Here is a 20386-nt window from a genome sequence, read left to right on the forward strand (position 1 = left end):
TTTATCATCTCTGGCATGCTAATCATGTATCCAATCTACTGTCTAGTAGATTTATTTAAATCACTACTGAAGGCAGATTTATGCTAAGCAGCCAGTTCTTGAGGGCTCTGATAGCTGAAGCAGGGAGTTTAACCTGTTCTGCTATTCCTGCTTTGTGTGCAGTGACTTCTGGGAAAGAGGAAGCCTGGACAGCACATAAATCTACAAGGCACGTCAGTAAGGCATCCCTGCCATTTTTTCACTGAGCAGTTAAAACTTTAATAAACCCATTGTCTCTTTATTCCCTGTCTACTTGCATGAATCAAGGGCACAGCAGCTTCTCCAACTTTACCATGAAGTGAACAGCTTATGCTGAAAGTGCAGCTAAAACAGGCTCTTCAGGGGTCTCTGGGATTAAAGAGTAGTCAGGGAGGGCTTTGCAGAATCTGCATGTTGGATTGATTTAATGGCAGTCAAGCAGGTAGCAAGTACTAAGCCTGTTGTCAATCTTGAACTTCTAGGTGTCTGAACTCCTTTGGAAATGAAATACAGGTGAACCCAGCTAGACTACATTACATTAATGAACATGATCATTTTTGCATAATTTAAGATGAATATAAAAATAATTTATAAAGACTATAATTTARTATACATTGCACAATTAGAACATTTAACAGTTGGAGATAAACTAATGCTGAAGTCCTCTACTTGTTCAAATTATTTTCACAGTAGTAAAGACTGCACTGAGGCACCACAGAGGACATATAATCTATCTTCCTCTCACAAGTTAAGATCAATTTATCTATATCATTTCTGAACAAGGACTAGGATCAGATTTAAATGCCTTATTGCTACAGTTCTCTAGCAACAACACTGCAATAAATAAATGCATATTGTTACCATCTGAGAGAGATTCATAGTCATAGTCATATTCATCCTCTTCATCTTCTTCCTCTTCATTGGTAGATGTGGGATTGCTAGCGGTACCACCATTGCTAGCCTGTGCTTGCATATGCGCCAGCTGATGAGCCTACAGCAACAGAACCAACCACTTACTACATTAGTGGTAAGTAATTTTAAAAAGCACAGGTTTTCTTCATTATTTATATCTTATTTATATGAAAGCACTGAAGAGCTAAAATGAGAGGTAAATGAAATTATCAAGATTAAATATAATTGCATTAGTAGAACGACGCACAGTAAGATACAAATCTTGACTGATTACGGAAAAATGTCTCCGTTGCACATTATTCAGAGTAAGGGTGTCTTTTTCCAGATTGCAATATTTTGTTTTATGCAGTTTAAACCTTGTTAAAAGATGAAGAATGTCCACATACTGGTATTACCATTGTGATTTACTTATTCTGATATAAGCATACTTTTTTTATATATATATATATGTGTGTGTGTGCGCGTGTGTGTGTGTGTACACACACACACACATATAAGGATATATTTAAGGTGTACATATATATATAAAGTATAACTGGGAACATTTTTCTGCAAGGAAAACTCCTAAATCTCAGAAGAAAAGTAACACTTTTTACCTCCTAGTAACTGCTAAACTGTGTTTACAGTTTGGCTAAGAGGAATTAGATTTCAAGGAATTACTCTAGTTGCTTACTATCCATACAAAATTGCCACAAGCTGAGTCCACCCGAGATGCAGCTGCGGCTTTCTAGAAACCAAAAAATACTTCATGTAGGTATGTAGGTATATACCACTACTTGAATAACATAAAAAGAAAATAAGAAGGCTTAATTCAAAAGAAGAAACACAGTAGTGTTTTGAAAATTATTACAAGCAAATAGAATATACTGGACACTTCTCATSATTTCTCAGTAAACACTGAATAACACATCCACTACTTTGAATAAATATGGTATGTGGTGCTAATCAGAATCTTATGGAATATTCTAGAAATAAATACACTAAAATTCTGTGATGGTGTATCTGTACCTTACTATGTGGCTTCTCTATTTATTTTCAAGTGTTGCAAACCACTGGGAGTCCCCCAAGTATGAATATGCATCGATTATTCTGCTGTACATACAGGAATTCCCCCCTCCCCCCCMAAAAAAATATAAATTATTTCTAACAAAAGTTCTAAGAAAGGTTTCCTGCTATTAAGGAAGGTCTATACCTTTTGTTTCAGTATATCCACTGGTGTCTGATGAGCTTTTAGCTTCTTGTTTTTAAGCAGGATTTTTCTTTTCAATTGGCCAGGTGAAGGAAGCATGGGATCATCAGAAAAGTCACTCTCAAATAAAAACTTTGTTACCAGCTTATCTCCAAATACACTCTGAAATATTGAGAGCACATGAGATATTATAAAAAATCTCCAGGCATGCACTTGCTCAGAATAATTTAGTACAGTCCGTGGCCTACCTTGAAAATTTCAGCCATCTTGCGCTGCTGAGGCAAAGAACAGTGGTTTTCTATGGATATGATAATTGGCATGTCAGAGGTGATAAAGGCATTGCGATTGATCGCTTCAACTACCTCCTATGAGGAAGAAAGATTACTTTAAGAATATATTATTATTTTGCAGTATTCAGTTAACTTATTACTAGCTGAAAGGGGAGAGAAGGCATCTGTTTTCTCTCCAAAGAAGAAAGAATCCACAATTTGCTTCCAAAAGCAGAACTCCTATATATCAGCCTAGCATCGTGTTACAGCAAAACTGAATACAGGTATTTACAGTAATGTTGAAAATAAAAGTGCAGAAACTTATAATACATATGCTATAAAAACTAATTTGAAAAGTATAAAGTTTATAATTGAAGTGTTCTCATTTTCTCATGGAGAGGAGTTTTYGTGAAGTACTATGTAGTACTATTCTAACCTATATTGTTGGCCTATTAGGATTTGTATTCTTCTAGGAGAATTTTCTATTTCATCAGAGAAAAAAATACTAATTTCTTTTCACTTTTCATAGAATCATAAAATCAGCAAGGTTGGAAGGGACCTCTGGAGATCATCTAGTCCAACCTCCCTGCTCRGCAGGGTCACCTAGAACCTGTTACACAGGGTTGCATCCAGGTGGGCCTTCAAGATCTCCTGGGAAGGAGACTCCACAACCTCTCTGGGCAGCCTGTGCCAGGGCTCCGTCACTCTCACAGTGAAGAAATTCCCCCCTCACGTTCAAGCAGAACTGCCTGTGCTTCGATTTCTGCCCATTGCCTCTTGTCCTGTCACATGGGGCAACTGAAAAGAGTTTGGTCCCGTCCCCTTGACACCCTCCCTTCAGGTACTTAGACACACTGATAAGATCCCCCCTCAGGCTTCTCTTCCCCAGGCTAACTAGGCCCAGCTCTCGCAGTCGTTCCTCATAGGGCAGGTGCTCCAGCCCCCTGATCATCTTTGTAGCCCTACGCTGGACTCTCTCCAGTAGCTCCATGTYTCTCTWGGACTGGGGAGCTCAGAACTGGACACAGCACTCAAGATGAGGCCTTCCCAGGGYTGAGTAGAGGGGCAGGATCACCTCCCTTGACCTGCTGGCAACACTCTTCCTAATGCACCCCAGGAGACCACTGGCCCTCCTGGCCACAAGGGCACATTGCTGGCTCATGGTGAACTTGTCATCCAAAATCCAGATCTTTTAATTTCTTTATGCAATTACCACTATACCTTAAAAGAGATCTTGGTAGTAAGAGTGTGCCCGTGATAAATGATAGGCATCCCATCATCGCCGTCCCAGCAGTCTAATTCTACACTTCTGCAGCCTTGTAAGAGAACCTACAACACAATTGAAAAATGTGAGCACCTATGAACCATAGTCCCACATCGAATCCTAAGACAGATATTGCACAGCTAAATGAAAGCCTAATAATTCAAAGGAAGCAATCTCTCTGGAATAAACACAGCCCATAGAAGCTACAGTCTCCAGCTAACTGCATTGCCCCGGTTGAGAAACAGTGAGAAAATTAAGAAGAAAGCATTTATGTCCTTAGAAGAAAATAAAATGAAACTTAGAAACTCATGGTACTTCTGTAGGACAAAAGGAAGCTGTTCACAGAAAGTGGTTCTTACTGCATAGGTTGATGTCCTCAGGGACAGAAACATTTCCATATTTCTAGCTACAAGAGAAGTCGGAAAGCTACATGGCAATGTTTTCCTGGTTGCTACCATGACGGTTTCTGGGCAYGGCAGCTGCAGTTTGTTTGCTGTTTCTATTTTCAGGTGTGGGTTTTTCATTTGTTTGGGTTTTTTTTTAATTTGTTTTATAAGAGGAGGTCTGAAAATAATTTCTAGCAACTCCTTACATAACGATAGTTGGAACGAGAATGTACCATTGCTTAATGACATTACACTGGATTTACGTCCATCCTTTTTCACTGAAAGCCCTACTTGCTAGAAGACCACTGAAGAAAGCAGGAAGACAGAATGGAAGCAAGGAGAAGCTCCGGGCTTTTGACGGATGGGTTATCTTATTATTGCTATTGTTGCATGACTATCCCTGAAAAAGTTATCTTTATTAAAGTTAAATATTTCATTAAAAACAAAGCTCTCCACAGTCAAAGTCATCTCTAACAAAAACATATATGACTAAGGAAAAATTTACTTCTCCTATCAAAATCTGAATAATTTGATTTCAGGCAGATGCATCAATGGTCAACACACCACCACTCCCCCAAGAGTGGGACACACTGAGCCAGAAGAGAGTGTCCTCCTTCCCCCCAGGAATGACTACTTGTGGGTCAGTAAGCAGCYTTCCCACTCTTCTCCTCCTTAGTAATTGCATTACTCTATGCAATCACATTATTCAGGTTTTCCTAACACAGCCTCACTCCTCTGTCTTAAAACTTTAAGAGAAGAACTCAAAGAGACTCCAGGTGAACCCTTCCTAATTTAATGAACATGGTGAGTCATTAACATTGAGAGTAATGAAAACACTGCTCACAGGAAGTTTGATGTTTTTGCTAGCACTTGGTAAACACAAAGACAGACAAACATATATACAAACAAACTCTGAACCACAAGCCCTAGGGAGAAACTGTTCTTTTCCTGTTCACCACCAATTAGGCATAAAGTCTAAAAAAACTGTAGAATATTCCTAGAAGTAATGTTTTTAGAAGTTATAGTTCTGTTTGAAATTTCTTTGCAGTGCAATGTACAGTATTTGAATACTGTTTTTGACATCTGAATGAACTAAAATATTAGATCAGTTTTTCCTGTGGGAAAGTCTAATTATAGTAAGCTGGGTCAGACTGACTAGTGTCTAAAAGCTATGAACCTCAAACTAAACTCTCTCTCTCTTTTTTTTTTTTTTTGCCTTAGAAAAGGCATTTGAGCACAACTGCACTCACAGGCAGCTTTCCCACACATCATGTTTTCCAACATTTTACAAGCAGGGGCTTAGAACATTTAGATTTTCAAAGTAGAAAAGTCATGTTTCTGTGACTTGCTGGTTAAACAAACAAGTTCATATTGAAAACTATGCAATGATCTAATCCTGTATACCTGGCTGTAGAGCTCTACCGAGGATTCCCCTTTCAGCTGATGGCCAGTAAGGTAAGTATTGTGTGAAGATTCAATGTAATAATATGACAGTGGAAACTGCAATTCCTCAGCATTCTCTTGTGACTCATCGTTTTTGGATGCAAAGTTGTCTTTATCCATCAAAAATCTAGAGGTGAGAAGATGTGAGGAAATTTTATGCTGTGCCGAGTATTTTGTGAATGTCATGTCAAGCAAACATCAATATACTGGTACCACCTTTATATATGTATAAAATTATATAATATTATATAAATTTATATATAAAAAATTAACACATACATATATATGTTAATTTTTATATTATTGTAATATATGATTAACATATACTAAATTGCAATTAACATACATATTATATATGTATTTATTTTTATATATATATATAAAAAATATATAAATATATATATATATAAAAAAATAATAAAAATTAACATAATTAATTACCTTGCAAATCCTTCAAAAGATAGTAGCCCTTGCTGACACATATTCACACTGGGTTCAAATTTCTGTAAGGAAGAAAAAATTTAAGAGATTACACCACAATTTTTATAATAATGCTTTTTGAATATTTTTATAGCTTGTACATCAATGGAATCAGTCAGTACCCAAAAACAGTATTTATGTGGTTTAAGTAGTTAAGTGTCTGCAGTWTGTTCATACTTGTTTTACAAATTAGTTAACAAGTATATTAAGCTAATAACTGCAGAATCATAGAATCATTCAGGTTGCATTGTGAAGTCATCTAATCCAACCTCCGGTTCAAAGCAGGGTCAGCACTTAAGCAAAAATTAAAAAGGATCTGTAATCATGGACCCGTCTCCTATCTGTTGTGCTTAAACAGAACACATCATCATCTTGAATAAGAGAGAGAGGTATGGTGCAGTACTTTGATGTTTCCTTAGGATTTCCATCTTTTAAACTTTGCAAATTTATATTGCATGCACTTGCCTGATAGTTGAAATATACAGTCTTTTAAACTTTGTTAACTCTTAACTTTGTTCAACAGGGGCTTAATTTTTGATTATATTAATCATGCATTCTTGGAGGAATTAAAAATTTACAACAATGTTTTCAATCACTTCAGCCATTGTATGTATAAGTAAATAAGATGTGCTTCTGGAAAATTACTCTGAGAGGATGAATGTTTTAATTAAAGGCTGGAATAAAATATATGAAACAAAATAAAAATATGTGGAAATGGTGTTGTTTTAGGATGACATTGCAAGTTAGGGATAAGTTGTATCAAAGGTGGTCACAGATAAGGAAAAAACAAGGCAATGGCACAAATAATGTTTCCAAGTTTTGATGTTGCTTTCCACATAAAGCACTCATAGCCAATAAGACTGCTTATTCACCTCAAGTTATTTTTTTTTCTTTATAGACATATTTATGGACATCTGCACAGGTTTACAGCCCATACTAAACATAATATTACATTTAAAATGTATCACGTAGAAATAAGGAGGACAAAGTAAAACACTTGGTCTCTTGCAACAAAACTACTGGGCACATTTACAGAATGACTTTCAAGCTAACAGCAGAGACCACATTAGTCTGAAAGGACATATCCACATACCTATAGTATTCTGAATTCCAGGCAGACAATACTGACAGGAGAAAAAGAAGGAACAAGTGTCCTAGCATAAGGAATTGTAAGACGTTTTTATTACAGACCTGGATAATACTGAGGATTTCATCATAAGTGCAGTGTTCTCCTTGGCAGTTCACTAAGAAGTCATTTAGCTGCTGGATGCCCACTCCAAATACTCCCAGCGATGTGCTCTCAACTCCAGTACCATTAGTTACAATACTGGCAGCAGCAATAGCATCAGATATTTGCCTCTGATTATCTGATAGCTGCTGCCTACTCTTAATGAACAAACCAAGGTCTGAAACATTCCTAGTCAACAAATCTAGAAGAAAAAAGAAAAAAAATAGCACTAATGTACAGTTCTTCTTCCAGGTAGAGCAGATTTACAGGGAAAGCAGATACAAAACAAACCAACCACAGATGACAGTCTCTTCATTTCTCCTCTTTACTTTTGCTCACTATTTTAGCCTGCCCTACAGCAGATTCCAGAGTTTCTGCCTGACCACATACTGCCTGTGAAGGGCTCAGCCTCTCAGCAAACAATTTTATACCTCTCCTATACCAGTTACAAATACATCTAATACAAAACAGGTATACTTTTCCTCCTTTTAATTTCTGAAGTACCATGCAGATTTGGCAGCAATACTATGTACTTAAAATTATAATTTGTTGCCCTTTGCAAGACAGACTGAGACACTTTTTTAATGTCAATAACTGAAACTGTTTATTTTCTTCTTTAACACACCTAAATCAGGCTGGAATCCGCTGCTATTTTCATCGATCTTCAAGTTAGTATAAAGTGGAGTAGGCTCTAGCCCAGATCGATTGCACGGTACTGCATAGACATCAAAAAGGTCTTTAAGATCCTTCCGGCTGCGAACACTGTGAAAACAGTTGGCAAGTTCAATTTTTGCTCTTTTGTAAACTTGGGTGAATGAGGTCAATACAAAATAAAAATGCATTTTACCTGAAAGATTTGAAAAGTTCTACGAATTCCACAAAAGTCATGTTACTATCAGAAACCATGAAGTTCTGAAACCCCTTCATTCCTCCTTTAACTCGGCCATGCCAGCTACTGCTGCTCCGCGTGCTAAATCAGAAAGAGACTGCTGTAAGATTGGTTACATTTAATTTACTCATACTGAAATACTATGCATCACTGCATTAACAGCTTATTTGTGGTTCTTAATGTATGTATTATCAAATTTTGAAAGAAGAAAAAAAGCAGTATCTTATGGTGTGTATAATGACACTTTATACTTTCTTTTCTCATAGTGGCCCTTCATTTCCCTCAAGACAACTGTAAACTTTGCCAGAAATGTAAAAGCTATTCAAAACTCTTTGTTGTGCAGAAGGGCCTGATTTAAATAGCACAAATAAAAGCTTTCTCATTTTCTCTTTTAACAAAAAAATGCCAGCATTCCTGTACCACAAGCTTTAAAAAACATGTCCTGTTGTTTACGAGCATCATTAAAGACTTGCTAAGAGGGAAATTAACAGAGATACAGAACTTCTTAGAGCTCTGTGCTAAGAAAAATAAGTAACATTCTAACTGGATATAGATTTCCTAGCACTCAACCCTCATTATTTCCTAGCCACATGTCTTTCCAGATACTTCCCCAAAACAGTCTGGAGTATAATCAGATAGCTCAGAGACAGGACAAGCCRGGGCTTCTTTTAGGCTTTATAGTATCCTCTGGAGACCATCTCCTTCTTAAAGAAACAAGGTTCTTGGGATTTCCTTCTTTCAGCTTCTTGAGCTGAAGGAAGGGAACAGAGACTAGAATCTCTTGAGAGCAAATGAAGAAAATGATTACAGAAATAACTAGTTGTTTGGTGCAAATGATTTTATTTGACTTGGTACCCTCTGTCAAGTTTGTTGGAGTGCAATGCACAGACCCGTTGCTATTCCATACATTGACCCTTTGATCCAAACAAAGTCCCATTATTCGGATAGTCAAAAACATGGTTAGCTCATGCCATGAATTTGAAATCTTTAAATACAGTGAAGACCAACTCTAAGTGCAGTTGCCACCACCCTATTTGAGATGTGGTAGCTGAGTAAGTGAGCGTCCCTACCCATTTCAGTGGAAGGTAAAATAAGCTGGTTCAGCCTATTTTTACCAACAGTTTAAGCTAATCATTTTTTCTATCAAGACAGAGTTCACAGTTAATAAATACATTAAAAAGTCAGTAAATCCTGAGAGCTTGAGTAACATCAAGCCCAGCCAACTTCCTAGTAACTGTAATTGTCAACCTGAATTGTGCAATAAAAACAGTCCTGAAGTAGAATAGCAACTTTCCAAAATTCACCTCCCAGAATCTTTAGACAACTACAGGACATAGACTAGCAAGTGTTGCTTGACCTTGACTTGAACTACTCCTTGCATGAATAAGTCCTTAGTGAATTTCAAGTACTGATCTATAATGATGACAGCCAGATGGGCCAACTCCTGAGCCCCTTCCTGGGCCTAAACAACAACGAGCGCATGCTCCAGAACAGGATCTACCAGTGTCAATATCCTGAAAAGGGAGAGATCTAAACAGCCAGTACAAATATCAACACCAATTATCTAATCCAAACTGTAACTAACTCCAAAAGTTACAGCACTTTTTACCAAATATCAGGCTGGGTGGCCATGTGTCCAACATCACGTACACTTCTGCAAATCCACTAATCTATGAATTCTGCTATCAGGTTCAGTACAAGCAGACCCAACAGCTGCGACATGGAAACAAGACTAACTTCCTCTCCAGTGTCTTAAAGACATTCACAGTCCCTTGAAATCTGTGCTGTCAGCAGATTTTTTTTTTTAACATAAATATACTAAATCAGATTCCTCATTCTCTCCTGGCCTGGCATGGACGCATACAATTGAAAACCAAATGTAATTTAAAATATATTAAAAATATCATCTAGTTCGGCTGATAATTTTCCATTTGTTTGGCATCACTATGGCAAGTACTGACATGCTGCACGTAACTTTTTGGCTAAAACCACTCCTAACATTCTTGTGAGACAAGAAAAATAAACTATCATGAGGCAAGTCTCTTGGCTCCAGAAAACAGACTGGAAGTGTAGAGTCCAGAACAGGCCATCAGCAGCAGATGAGCATGCTCAGCATTTCACGGGATTAGGTCACTAACAAGTAACTTCTTCTACAGTACTTCCAGAGGTAATATCACAGGTTATTTAAAATAAATAAATAAATAAAAAGGATGCCTCCACCATCCCATCTCCCCCAACTGTGTAAGTAGGCACAGTCTGGGTTATGTACGTACACAGATAATACTAGAGGAAATTATCTTTGTAAATAATTTCTAATCTCTAATTTTCCATATCCTGTTGCCTATTCCTGAATGGCCTTACCTCTTCTCTCCCACTTTCTCCCCCCGTATAGGCAGTACCAGCTCAGTTCCCAAACAGCTGGTTTATACTGTAGACAGATTGAAACCTAGTAAGCTCTTCATCTATACTATCTAAAGGCACCAGTCCCTGGAGCTGTATTCCTAGAACTGTACCTAAATTCCACCTTGGGGCAACTACCTGGTTTACTCCAAAAGAGATCCAAGGAGTGAATTAATACACATGTAGGGTGGATGATCATAGGATTTTGCAGTAAAGCAGATAGCCAACTATTTGGTAGCTTAGACATACAGATTACAAATGATGTACTGCATATATTTATTTCTCTTAGGATATGAAAAGTATCCATACACATGAAAACTGATAAGCACAACTCAGACCCAGCAAAGGGCTCCAAAGACCAAGAACAACACTCTCACCAGGGCTCCAAGTCCCTTAATGGCTCTTGAAAACTGGGTTAGAGTAATGCATAAACATGTAACTCTGTCCCCAGGAAGATTCCTCACGACAAATGAGAGCACCCATAAAGCTACATCCAGAGTAATCTCCTGCAAATTTTAGTGTAGAGGGGCATATCAAGTTTTTAAGAGCTCTACTGAGCAACACTACACAATTTCTAGATAGCTTTGCCATCCAGCTGAAGGAAAACTTGTCATAACTCAGGGAGGCCCACAGGGCTAAGCTATGCAGAGATCTGTACAGAAACTCAGGATTGAGACGATTTAAGAAACATTAGCTGCCCTTCTCCTGGGAATGTATGTCCTCAGTGGAGCCTCTTAATCTCATTCACAGAACAACAACTATTTTGGCATACAAAGCAAAAAGCAGATTTGCAAAACAGAAGCAATTTCCAGAGGAAGCAATGCAGTATTTCTTCACTTCATTGAAAAGAAAATTGCTCCAGGCCTTAAAAAAAACCCAAAACAGCAAATCCACAGATGCCTTACAAAGATAAATCCTACTCTGGTATATACTGGTTCTGAATGATGGAGTGAAGACCTGAAAGTAAAGAATACAGTGAGAGTTTCAGAGGGTGGTGTGGAGAATCAGTCAGCCTTCCATAGTAGATACCCACCAGAGGCTTTACCACTCACTCCCACTGTCAAACCTAACCACTTTAAATGTGAAAAATCCCTGTGAAATAGGTAATATAAACAATTATATGAGACATGTCTCTTTAAAAATAACGTTCTACAGCAATTTCTTCCGTTTTTTACTACTCGGGTCTCCTTGCAACTGCAAGATCCATACTTAAACCCACACCACAGCACTCATTATGTTAAAAAGCACTGGAAGACTTCTGTTGAGACAGTCCTCCTGTATGTCATAAAGTACCATCCCCATCCCWGATATATTATCATTCTTATATTACTATTACTACTACTAATAGAATTCATGCATTAGTGCATTATGCCACTGAATAACCACTCTGCACTGTGTTAGTGACTAAATAATGATGAATGTTAAAGAAGAAGAGGGAGGACTGTAAGAGATGAAAGATTTCACAACCGTTCCTTCAGTTCCCTGACATCTGCAGTCATCACCAAAAACCTTAGCATAAGTTAATATTCCCCCAAGCAGAAATGACTTGTGCTTAGCAATCTCCGTACTTTAGTTTACACATCTACAACATTTCTGTTGATTTTCAAAACACAGAAGGTATCTATGTTTTGGAGAAGATTTGAAGAAAGAAGTAAACTTTRTATGTACACAGTTTGACAGCACTCCAGTCTGCTTCTGTATTACACTTACTAACTGAGGCATCCTGTTCAGTTACTTTTTAAAAAGTTACCCTTAGATGCATTTTATTTCAGCTAATGCCCTATGTTGTTCTATAATGTGTTTTAGATGTCTATCAAAGGACTAATCACATTTCTACTGCTGTTTCTGTCAAATGTTGTAGAAGTTTTTCATGAAAACCACTTTTGATCATAAATAAGTTACAGCAACATTCTTCTTTTTAAATCAAAGCACGGATTTTGTCCATACTTAGACTGATTCTTGCTTGAACATATTACAGGAGAGGAGACTGGTCTTGCTGGTGAAGATGTTGCAGCTGCTAAATTAGGAGATGCAGAYGCTGTCAGAGAGTAAGCTCTTCTTGATGACAAGGTGTTAGATGGAGAAGCATTAATAATAATACTCTGATCTATGGAGAAAATACAGGTTAGCAGCACTATTATAACATTTGGCTCAATAAAAATCTTTCTTCCAAGAGACTTACATCACAATTCATTAATATTTAGTAAAATTCTAAAGAGATTCTAGATTTGTCCCAAGATAGTCAAAAAGATATATTTTGAACAATGCTTATATAGTTACTTGGTTTTGCTACAAGGAAGTGCTACTGAAACAAAAATGAAAGGACAGTCATAAACAGTTAAGGAAGTTAGTTTTAAAAGTTTATACCATTAGGAGTTTCAAATTACAAAAAGCAGTCTTATATCATAAATGTATTTTCAATCTATAAAAAATGTCTGTATGAAAAGGTTTTCAGCAAAACCCTGAAGGACTTCTAAGCAGTGAGCCTATATATCTACCTGATTCTTCTTGTTCATCAATATCTTGAGGATCTGAACCACTTCTATTACGATATTCCTTACAGCTTTTTGCCTTCCGAGTTGCCATTTCATCATCTGTGGCTTCTCCACTTTCACCCTAAAAACAGTGAACACCATAATAAACATTCTGAAAATACCAACTTTTTTCATCCTTAATCAATGTCAACTGCAACAAAACCATGAGATGAATCAGCTATTTTATATGAAACAGACTCCTGCAAAGCTGGTAAGTGTACTGTCAGTGAAACCATCTAAGTAGAAAAAAGGCAACTTAAGCATCATAAGGGCTATGTAACGAAGTGTGGGAACATTAGGTGTTACCTCAATGTGACATCATCCAGAAGACAAGAATGATTGTGCCTCTCTAAAGTGGTCCAGCTGGTTTTACACTATTCCACTAGTGCATAGGAGCCCTAAAGAGGATGGATCTTGTCATTTGAGGACTTCATCTATCAGCCTACTAGGGTATTTGGATAGTATAGAGCTGCTAGGTCCTGCATGTTTTTCTCTTCTGGCTACTGCTGAGAGTGGCTGAGTGCAGGAAAAAGAGGAGACACTTCCAGCGTTCCTGCCAGCCATGTGAAAAAACTTCATGCTAATATGAGGCAGAAAAATTCTGGTGATGTTTTGGGGAATACAAAAATGAAAAGAAGCAAAGAAAGGGACTATGACCTCCCCACATCACTCTGCATGTTGCTACTTTTATTATTAACACATTCAACTTTTACACTAAGGTAGCACTTAATGGTCTCAAATCAGATTCTGTCCCTTTCTGCTCGCCCAGTGCTCCCATATACTGAGAAAACTCCAAGCATGAGAAGAAACAAAACAAAACAAAATGAAAACCAAAGGATAATTGAAAATAATAAGACAAAAACCTGAAATTCCAATTAACAATTTTAAAATTATCATCTAGTATCTTTTCTCTGGTTTAAAATACATAGCTAGCTATATGGTAACTGCAAGAAAGAAACAAAACAGCCAGATAAATAACAAAATATGAATAATAAAATATTCTACCCTCATAAGTACTTTCTTCTTTTTCTTGGCTGTGCTTATTCCCAGAGTGTTGTTTCTCTGTACAGTAGGTTTCTCAGTGCTTTTGGTAAGGGTTCCTGCACTTGTGTTTCTTGCACTCCATCGCCTGCCTCCAAACAGTTCAACAGCCTGAGCCAAGGTTGGGCCTTCAAATCTTCCATCCTCCTACAAAAATTCACAGCATTAACAAAATAAGGAGAATAATTGCAGAAGAACAAACACATCTTCTTTCAACAAAAGACAGAACATCGTTACTGCATCAATATGATGGGGCTTTTGGAAACATTAGTAAAACATTAATAAAATATTCTGTTTGCTCTCTCAGCGCTCAGTATTCCAGCATCCTATTTACAGACATTGTTTGCTGCTTAATAAAATGCTTATTCCAAAATTCAAAACATATGAAGAACTTCTTAATAAGAAAAGACTTACCTTCACTGTATTGAAGACATTATACAGAGAATTAGATCAYGTTACAAAGTTGGTAATTTGGCATGCATCTTTCTTTAATCTTAGCTTACTACTAAYAAGAACTGATTGCATAACATTAGGTTGTTACTAACTTTGAACTTTTGTTTCCTATAGATATTCATAATATCTTTTTACCTGGTAAAGGCTGACATACTGTTTCCGTAGCCACTGTAGTCTTTGATCAGGGAAGCGCCTCAATTTTCTTACAGCTTTAGACAATTCCAGCAATCCATCATATAGCATTCTGGCAGTGTATTTTGGAGCAACAAAGTGCAGCAACTTATTATCAGTAGTGTGAAGTCCGTAAAGTAGTGTTATACCGTTTTCTTCAAGAGACATATTACACAGTTTATTTTGAACACACACAGTGTGCATATCAATGCCAGGGTGTCCCATATATACAGCCTTTGCTGAAAACAAATCCAAAAAACCTTCCACCAATCCATTTAGTCCAGTATTGCCAAGAAACTGATATTTACCAAGCTCAGGAGTACTACTTGCCACACTCAGTTTTGCTTTAGTATTTGCAGGGCAAACTGTTGTGGGTTTTGTCCAAGTCAAAGTACTATTGTCAGGCTGAAGCTGAAGAAAACAACGTGCTGAGAGATGTGTCTCCTGGTCATAATGAATGACAGTTGCCCCTTGCAGCATGAACTGGTGGACATCAGCTCTGATTGATAACACATACCAAGGAATGAGTTCTATCCCATGACAAAAAGCTTTCTGTTGCTCTTCAGCTGAATTTGTGTCCCACTCCTTCAACTGCTCAAATATATCACTTTCGGAATCCGAAAGATCTCCAATTAGAAATCTGTATGTGAACAAAGGTGAGAGACTTAACAGTTTTGTATGCCTGCTTTCCACCTTTTGAAACATCTGACGCACATGCTGATTTATGCTTTGATTGATTAATATTTTTTCTGCTGGAGCTTGAATTAAAAAAAAACCCATTAAATAATTTGGATTTTCAGGACCACTTGTAGTTAACTTTTTTTCACAATATTACAATTTATGTTATTGTAGTTTTGGATTAATTAAAAGCTGTTACTACAATTAATTATAATGGMTTTATAAKGTAGTTACATTTTCCCAGAGTTTTCCATATATTACCTTAATAATAWACTACAGTTTGCATTTTAAAGCCAAGAGATTCCAGCTTCTATATCCACTGCATAAGATGGCTTTGATTGATATATTAAGCACTGCACATGGAGATTGCTAGCAGGATCTAGTGGATTGAAGAAAGGACTTCTAATCTCAGATCTTTTACTGACTTAATATGTGGACCTTTCAAATTACTTAAATTCTCTTATTACCAGTTGTAAAGTAGTAATTAAAATACGTATCTTTCTCAAAATAACGTAGTAAGAACTTTGTTGCTGATACTTTCTTTTAGAAATTTTACATAAGCAAAATATCAATATCAAACATACATCCAGCATTTAACATTTTCCAAACATCTTACCATAATTAGAAATAGCAGATACAGAGCAATAGCTGAACTAATATGTGGTAATTTAAAAAGAATTTCTTTCCTACATAAGCTTCTAACTAATATATAAAATGAATGCATGTTAAATATTTCAATACTGCATTAATGAACATAAAAAAGAGCAATCTATTTTTGCTGATTTTGCTAGTAGAACTAGCACAGTTTCCTAAAGATATCTGGCCAACATATTTTACAACAGCTTTCTCTGCATATTCTTCAAGGTATCTTGTTGTAACACCCTGAGCATTCCATTCACAGTACTCTCAGCTCCTGCCCACATCCCAGCACCTATGCAAAAGGCAGTTCATGTTGTGATTTGTTCATGCATGCTATCTTCTCTCTAAGCTAAACAGCAAATGAACTATTGCTCTTCCTCACACTTTTCTCTCACTGGGGCACTAATTTGAACTTTCCCCCTATATCAATTACATCAATTGTAATGATTCTTATATGAATTTATTAATTACTGAGACTTCTACCTCTCTATCAAATTCAGCTAAAAGTGGCCAACAGGCTTAGAAGTAATTGATGGATGGGGAGACTGACAGCCAAAGGCAGAATAACTGTGCAAGTCCAAACTATCTTTAAGAAATTCACCTAAAAATAAAATGTATAATGTCTTATACCCAAGCTAGTATAAACTGGTGTTGAAGCTGACAAATTTTGTCACACATCTGTATAGTAAAATATTTAACACGACTACGCAAGATTAAGATTTTCGAATTAAACCAATATCTAAATGGTCTCTCCTCAATGCCCTCAAAATAATCAAAGGAGTCTGCAAAAATCCTAGAAAATTTATTCTGAGACTAGATGCACATGTCTGAAGAAGTCTAATATAGTGGAGATGAGAATGACAGAGCTTTGTTCATGCCTATTTCACATTTGATAGTGCATGTAGGCCACAGATTAAAATGTATAAGCAGGTAAGCCAAGCACACACACAAGCATATATGGAAACATAATCTCTGACATAAGCTGGCAAAAGCAATATAGCTATCAGTCACTAAGAACAAACTTACAGAACTAGCTTTGAATCAGCAGCTTTCTTTATGTGTGCTATCCTGAGATGCAATGAAATGGTAAGAAAGGAAACATAAAAACAGACTGCAGTTTTAGGCAAGAAATTGCATGAAAAAGGAAAAAGCTGGAGGTTTATCTCTCCTTACCCTAAAAGATATTTACTGCAGTTAGGAAATTTAAAAGGGAAGATGTGTTCAAGTTAACCAAACAGTATGACAGTTTAAAACAACTTAGTAAATAATTTGATTAACCTTTCTTTAAAAATAGTATTTCAAATCTGAAATTTTTTGTTCTCCTACCTACCCTCCTTTGCTTGAGAACTGACAAGAAAGAGCTCTAACAGAAATTAAACTTTGATATTTATTTCGCACATCCAGAAATTCTGAATGAAGAGGCAGGTCACCACCTATGATTAGGTTAGGTGGTGAGTAAGTCACTGATTACAAAGCCACACGGAGTTTATCTGCTATTACAACTGGGAAAATAATAACTATACCCAATACTGACTGATTTTATTAGATGGTTTCCATTTTTAAGTTACTACCTTTGCTGGATTCATGTTCTAAAATACATACTYAAATCAGCAAAAAGCAAACTAACTGAAAATCTTTCAATTCTGAAATATGAGAAGCATGCTGCGCAGTGTATTTTTCGGCCTTTATGACCACATTAATACAACTATGAGGTGGTACATAATTATTACATAATCTTGATTATATAATACTATCTAGTAATATAACCAAGGTTTCACAAGAAAGGCTATTACTTGTTCAGAATATTAAAAATAAAAAAAAACATTGTGCCTCCATACAGTAGGGACAACTTTGCATCTTTGCAGCAATTTACTTCTGTGCCTCACCCAGTTCCCAGGAATGAGATGACAGGAGAATAAGGAATTTCCAAAGTCTGTGTGAGACTTCATGTAAATCAATAATTTCAGAGGTATTTTCTATAAGTCACTAAATATTAAAAAACAGTATCTACTGCATTAGAATTATTGATACTAATAAACTGAGTAAGTATTAGGCTGAACTGGGAAACCTACTTCTTTCCAGTTTTGTTCATTTAAATTTTAAGCTTTCATTTCAATGTTCTATTAAATTTTTTTTCTTGCATTTTATTTCTGCTTTAAGTACAGTGGAACTTACTACATTGCATTTCAATATAAAACATAAATAACTATTTTACCAAGTAATTTCACAAAAATCTAACCAAGTGGACTTTATTTTCCCCATACTTCTCGTATATTTGAATTCTACTTTGCTTATCCAAGTGAAATGTTGATTTCCTTAGTTCATTTTCCATGTGAGATATGAATTACAAGATGATTTTGAAGTATATTAGTTAAGAAAAATACTTTCTGGAAGACAGTATTTAAGCTGTAGTAAGTCAAGAGACAACGTAAATGGACAGAGAAGTGCAACTGTCTTTCTTGGCATAATCTACTGCTCCACTGCCCAGAAGCAACTAAAACCAGATGTGAATAATTCGATTAGAAAATATTCTGTCAGGAAATAACAACTATTTATTTGAAATGAAATTTACAATTGCAGGTTAATGAAATAAATGAATTTTAAACAGGAAGATGCTAGTTCCTTCTCAGGCAGTCACTTACTAGATTTTATGTATAAGTAGCTGATTATACAATACCTGATCTGTCATTTTATATCACCTCACCTCACCTCTGAATTGTGCAGCTGTGTCTGGTCAGAAACAAACTTCGCTACTGCTCTAAGTTACCAATTGAAAAGAATTTTAACCCCCTTAGAAAAGACCTTATCTTTACATAATCTATGTATGTGTACACATAAATAGGCTTACAGGTTGTGAAGAGATAGCAAAGCTAACTTGGCTAGTGACAGTCCTGCAGCCATGGCACCAGGAACTCAACACTGAATAACTGGCTGAGTATTAACCAGCTTCCTACAAGGCAGGTACACCACAAGCTGCTGTGCAGCTCATGTGAAGCAGCAGGCTGAAGCAACAATGTTCTGGTCTGCCCATGTTATTTAGTTTAAAGTGGACYCATTCATGTCTATATAGGCTATAATTCTCTGCAAAGCAACACTCAAAGATCATGCAGAGTGTTAATGTYTGAATGTACCATATTTATTGCTGGTAGACAGTATACAGGATCTTGAAAAGATCTGAGATCACTGAACAGTTAGTTTTCCCATGGGGTGCTATTAAGTGGACACCTAAATATAAAATGCAGAGTATAGCATGCACCTAAAGTATAGGAAGCAAATTAGTATGACTAAGCCATTCTGAACATTCAATATGTCTAATCATTTCCAAATGTTTTCTTGAGATAATTTAAAAGATTCAAATGAGTGTGTCCTTAAAAGAAGTGGTCTTACGAACAATAACAAATAACCTTTGTTTTGAACAGAACACAGCGCTGCCCTAACATGCAGAATATAATGTTCTGAGCTCTGATAACAGATATGCCCTGGTGCTATTCCTGGCACCAGAGATCAAAATTGAAATCATAACTCTGGATTTTTAAAGCTCAACATGTAAGATGAAAATGATTTATCCTGTTGAAAGGAAGTAATCACATCATGAAGGAAAATAAAACTATATAGACAGTTTCAAGCATTTGAGAATCAGCTACTTAGCATAACTCTGGTGTGGGTAAAGTTTTGAACTAGAAGAGGATAAATACAAGGAAAAATGTTAAAGTTACACATTGTTCCTATAAATGACCCTTGGAAGAAGAAAACGAAAGATGAAAAATGTGAAATACAGAGAWAAATACAGAACAATAAAATTTRAAACCTACTGGTACCGGTTTCTGTCCTTCAAAGAGTTTTTTCTTGAATCACTCCCTTCACTGAAATTATCTTCACCCTCTTCAGATTCCAAACTGCGATTACAACTCCGAATAGTTTGAAATATATTGTTTGCTGTTGATTCTTTTTCTGGATTATTTAATCCATCTTGGCCCACTCTCTGCAAGAAATTATCTTGTCCACTGTAATCTGAAACAAACTGAAGATAATTAAAAGATTAGCACAGTAACAACTGGAATACTGTGTCATCTTCTTCTCATTAGAGACATTTTTTATAAGAATTGAGAATATTTAGTTTATCTTTCCCATTAACCTCTAATGGGATTTTTTATCTACTTTTCATACAACACAGACCAGACCATAAATCTAGTAACACAAGTAATTCTGTAGATTTTTTAAAATCTTTTCAGATAGTAGGGGCATTTTTTAAAACAAAGCAATAAAGATTGATGAAACTGCTCTTTTCATACAAGAGCCTGATCCATTGACCTTCTGAATTCTGTTTTTAAGGGACTCAAAAAACCTTCCCTTACCAATGAGGTAAGCAGAAGGTCATAGCATTTAACAAAG

The 20386-nt window shown here is 36.3% G+C and overlaps 1 protein-coding gene across 2 annotated transcripts in view; it reads right to left on the reverse strand.

Moving 5' to 3' along the window:
- PLCE1 (phospholipase C epsilon 1) overlaps positions 1 to 20386 on the reverse strand; it is a 164498-nt gene that overhangs the window by 23052 nt on the left and 121060 nt on the right. For both annotated transcript variants that reach the window (XM_085325701.1, XM_085325702.1), the window contains exons 7-20: positions 19807 to 20015; positions 14642 to 15317; positions 14018 to 14200; positions 12977 to 13094; positions 12426 to 12585; positions 8037 to 8159; positions 7815 to 7951; positions 7153 to 7391; positions 5923 to 5984; positions 5443 to 5608; positions 3610 to 3717; positions 2368 to 2484; positions 2123 to 2281; positions 880 to 1009 (exon numbers count right to left, since the gene is read on the reverse strand). In XM_085325701.1, the coding sequence (XP_085181827.1) occupies positions 880 to 1009; positions 2123 to 2281; positions 2368 to 2484; positions 3610 to 3717; positions 5443 to 5608; positions 5923 to 5984; positions 7153 to 7391; positions 7815 to 7951; positions 8037 to 8159; positions 12426 to 12585; positions 12977 to 13094; positions 14018 to 14200; positions 14642 to 15317; positions 19807 to 20015 (2587 nt within the window). The remainder of the gene's footprint in view (positions 1 to 879; positions 1010 to 2122; positions 2282 to 2367; positions 2485 to 3609; positions 3718 to 5442; positions 5609 to 5922; positions 5985 to 7152; positions 7392 to 7814; positions 7952 to 8036; positions 8160 to 12425; positions 12586 to 12976; positions 13095 to 14017; positions 14201 to 14641; positions 15318 to 19806; positions 20016 to 20386) is intronic.

Source organism: Rhea americana, unplaced genomic scaffold (genome assembly GCF_003343005.1).
Source record: "Rhea americana isolate MKP2758 unplaced genomic scaffold, rheAme1 scaffold_122, whole genome shotgun sequence".
Classification (NCBI taxonomy): Eukaryota; Metazoa; Chordata; class Aves; order Rheiformes; family Rheidae; genus Rhea; species Rhea americana.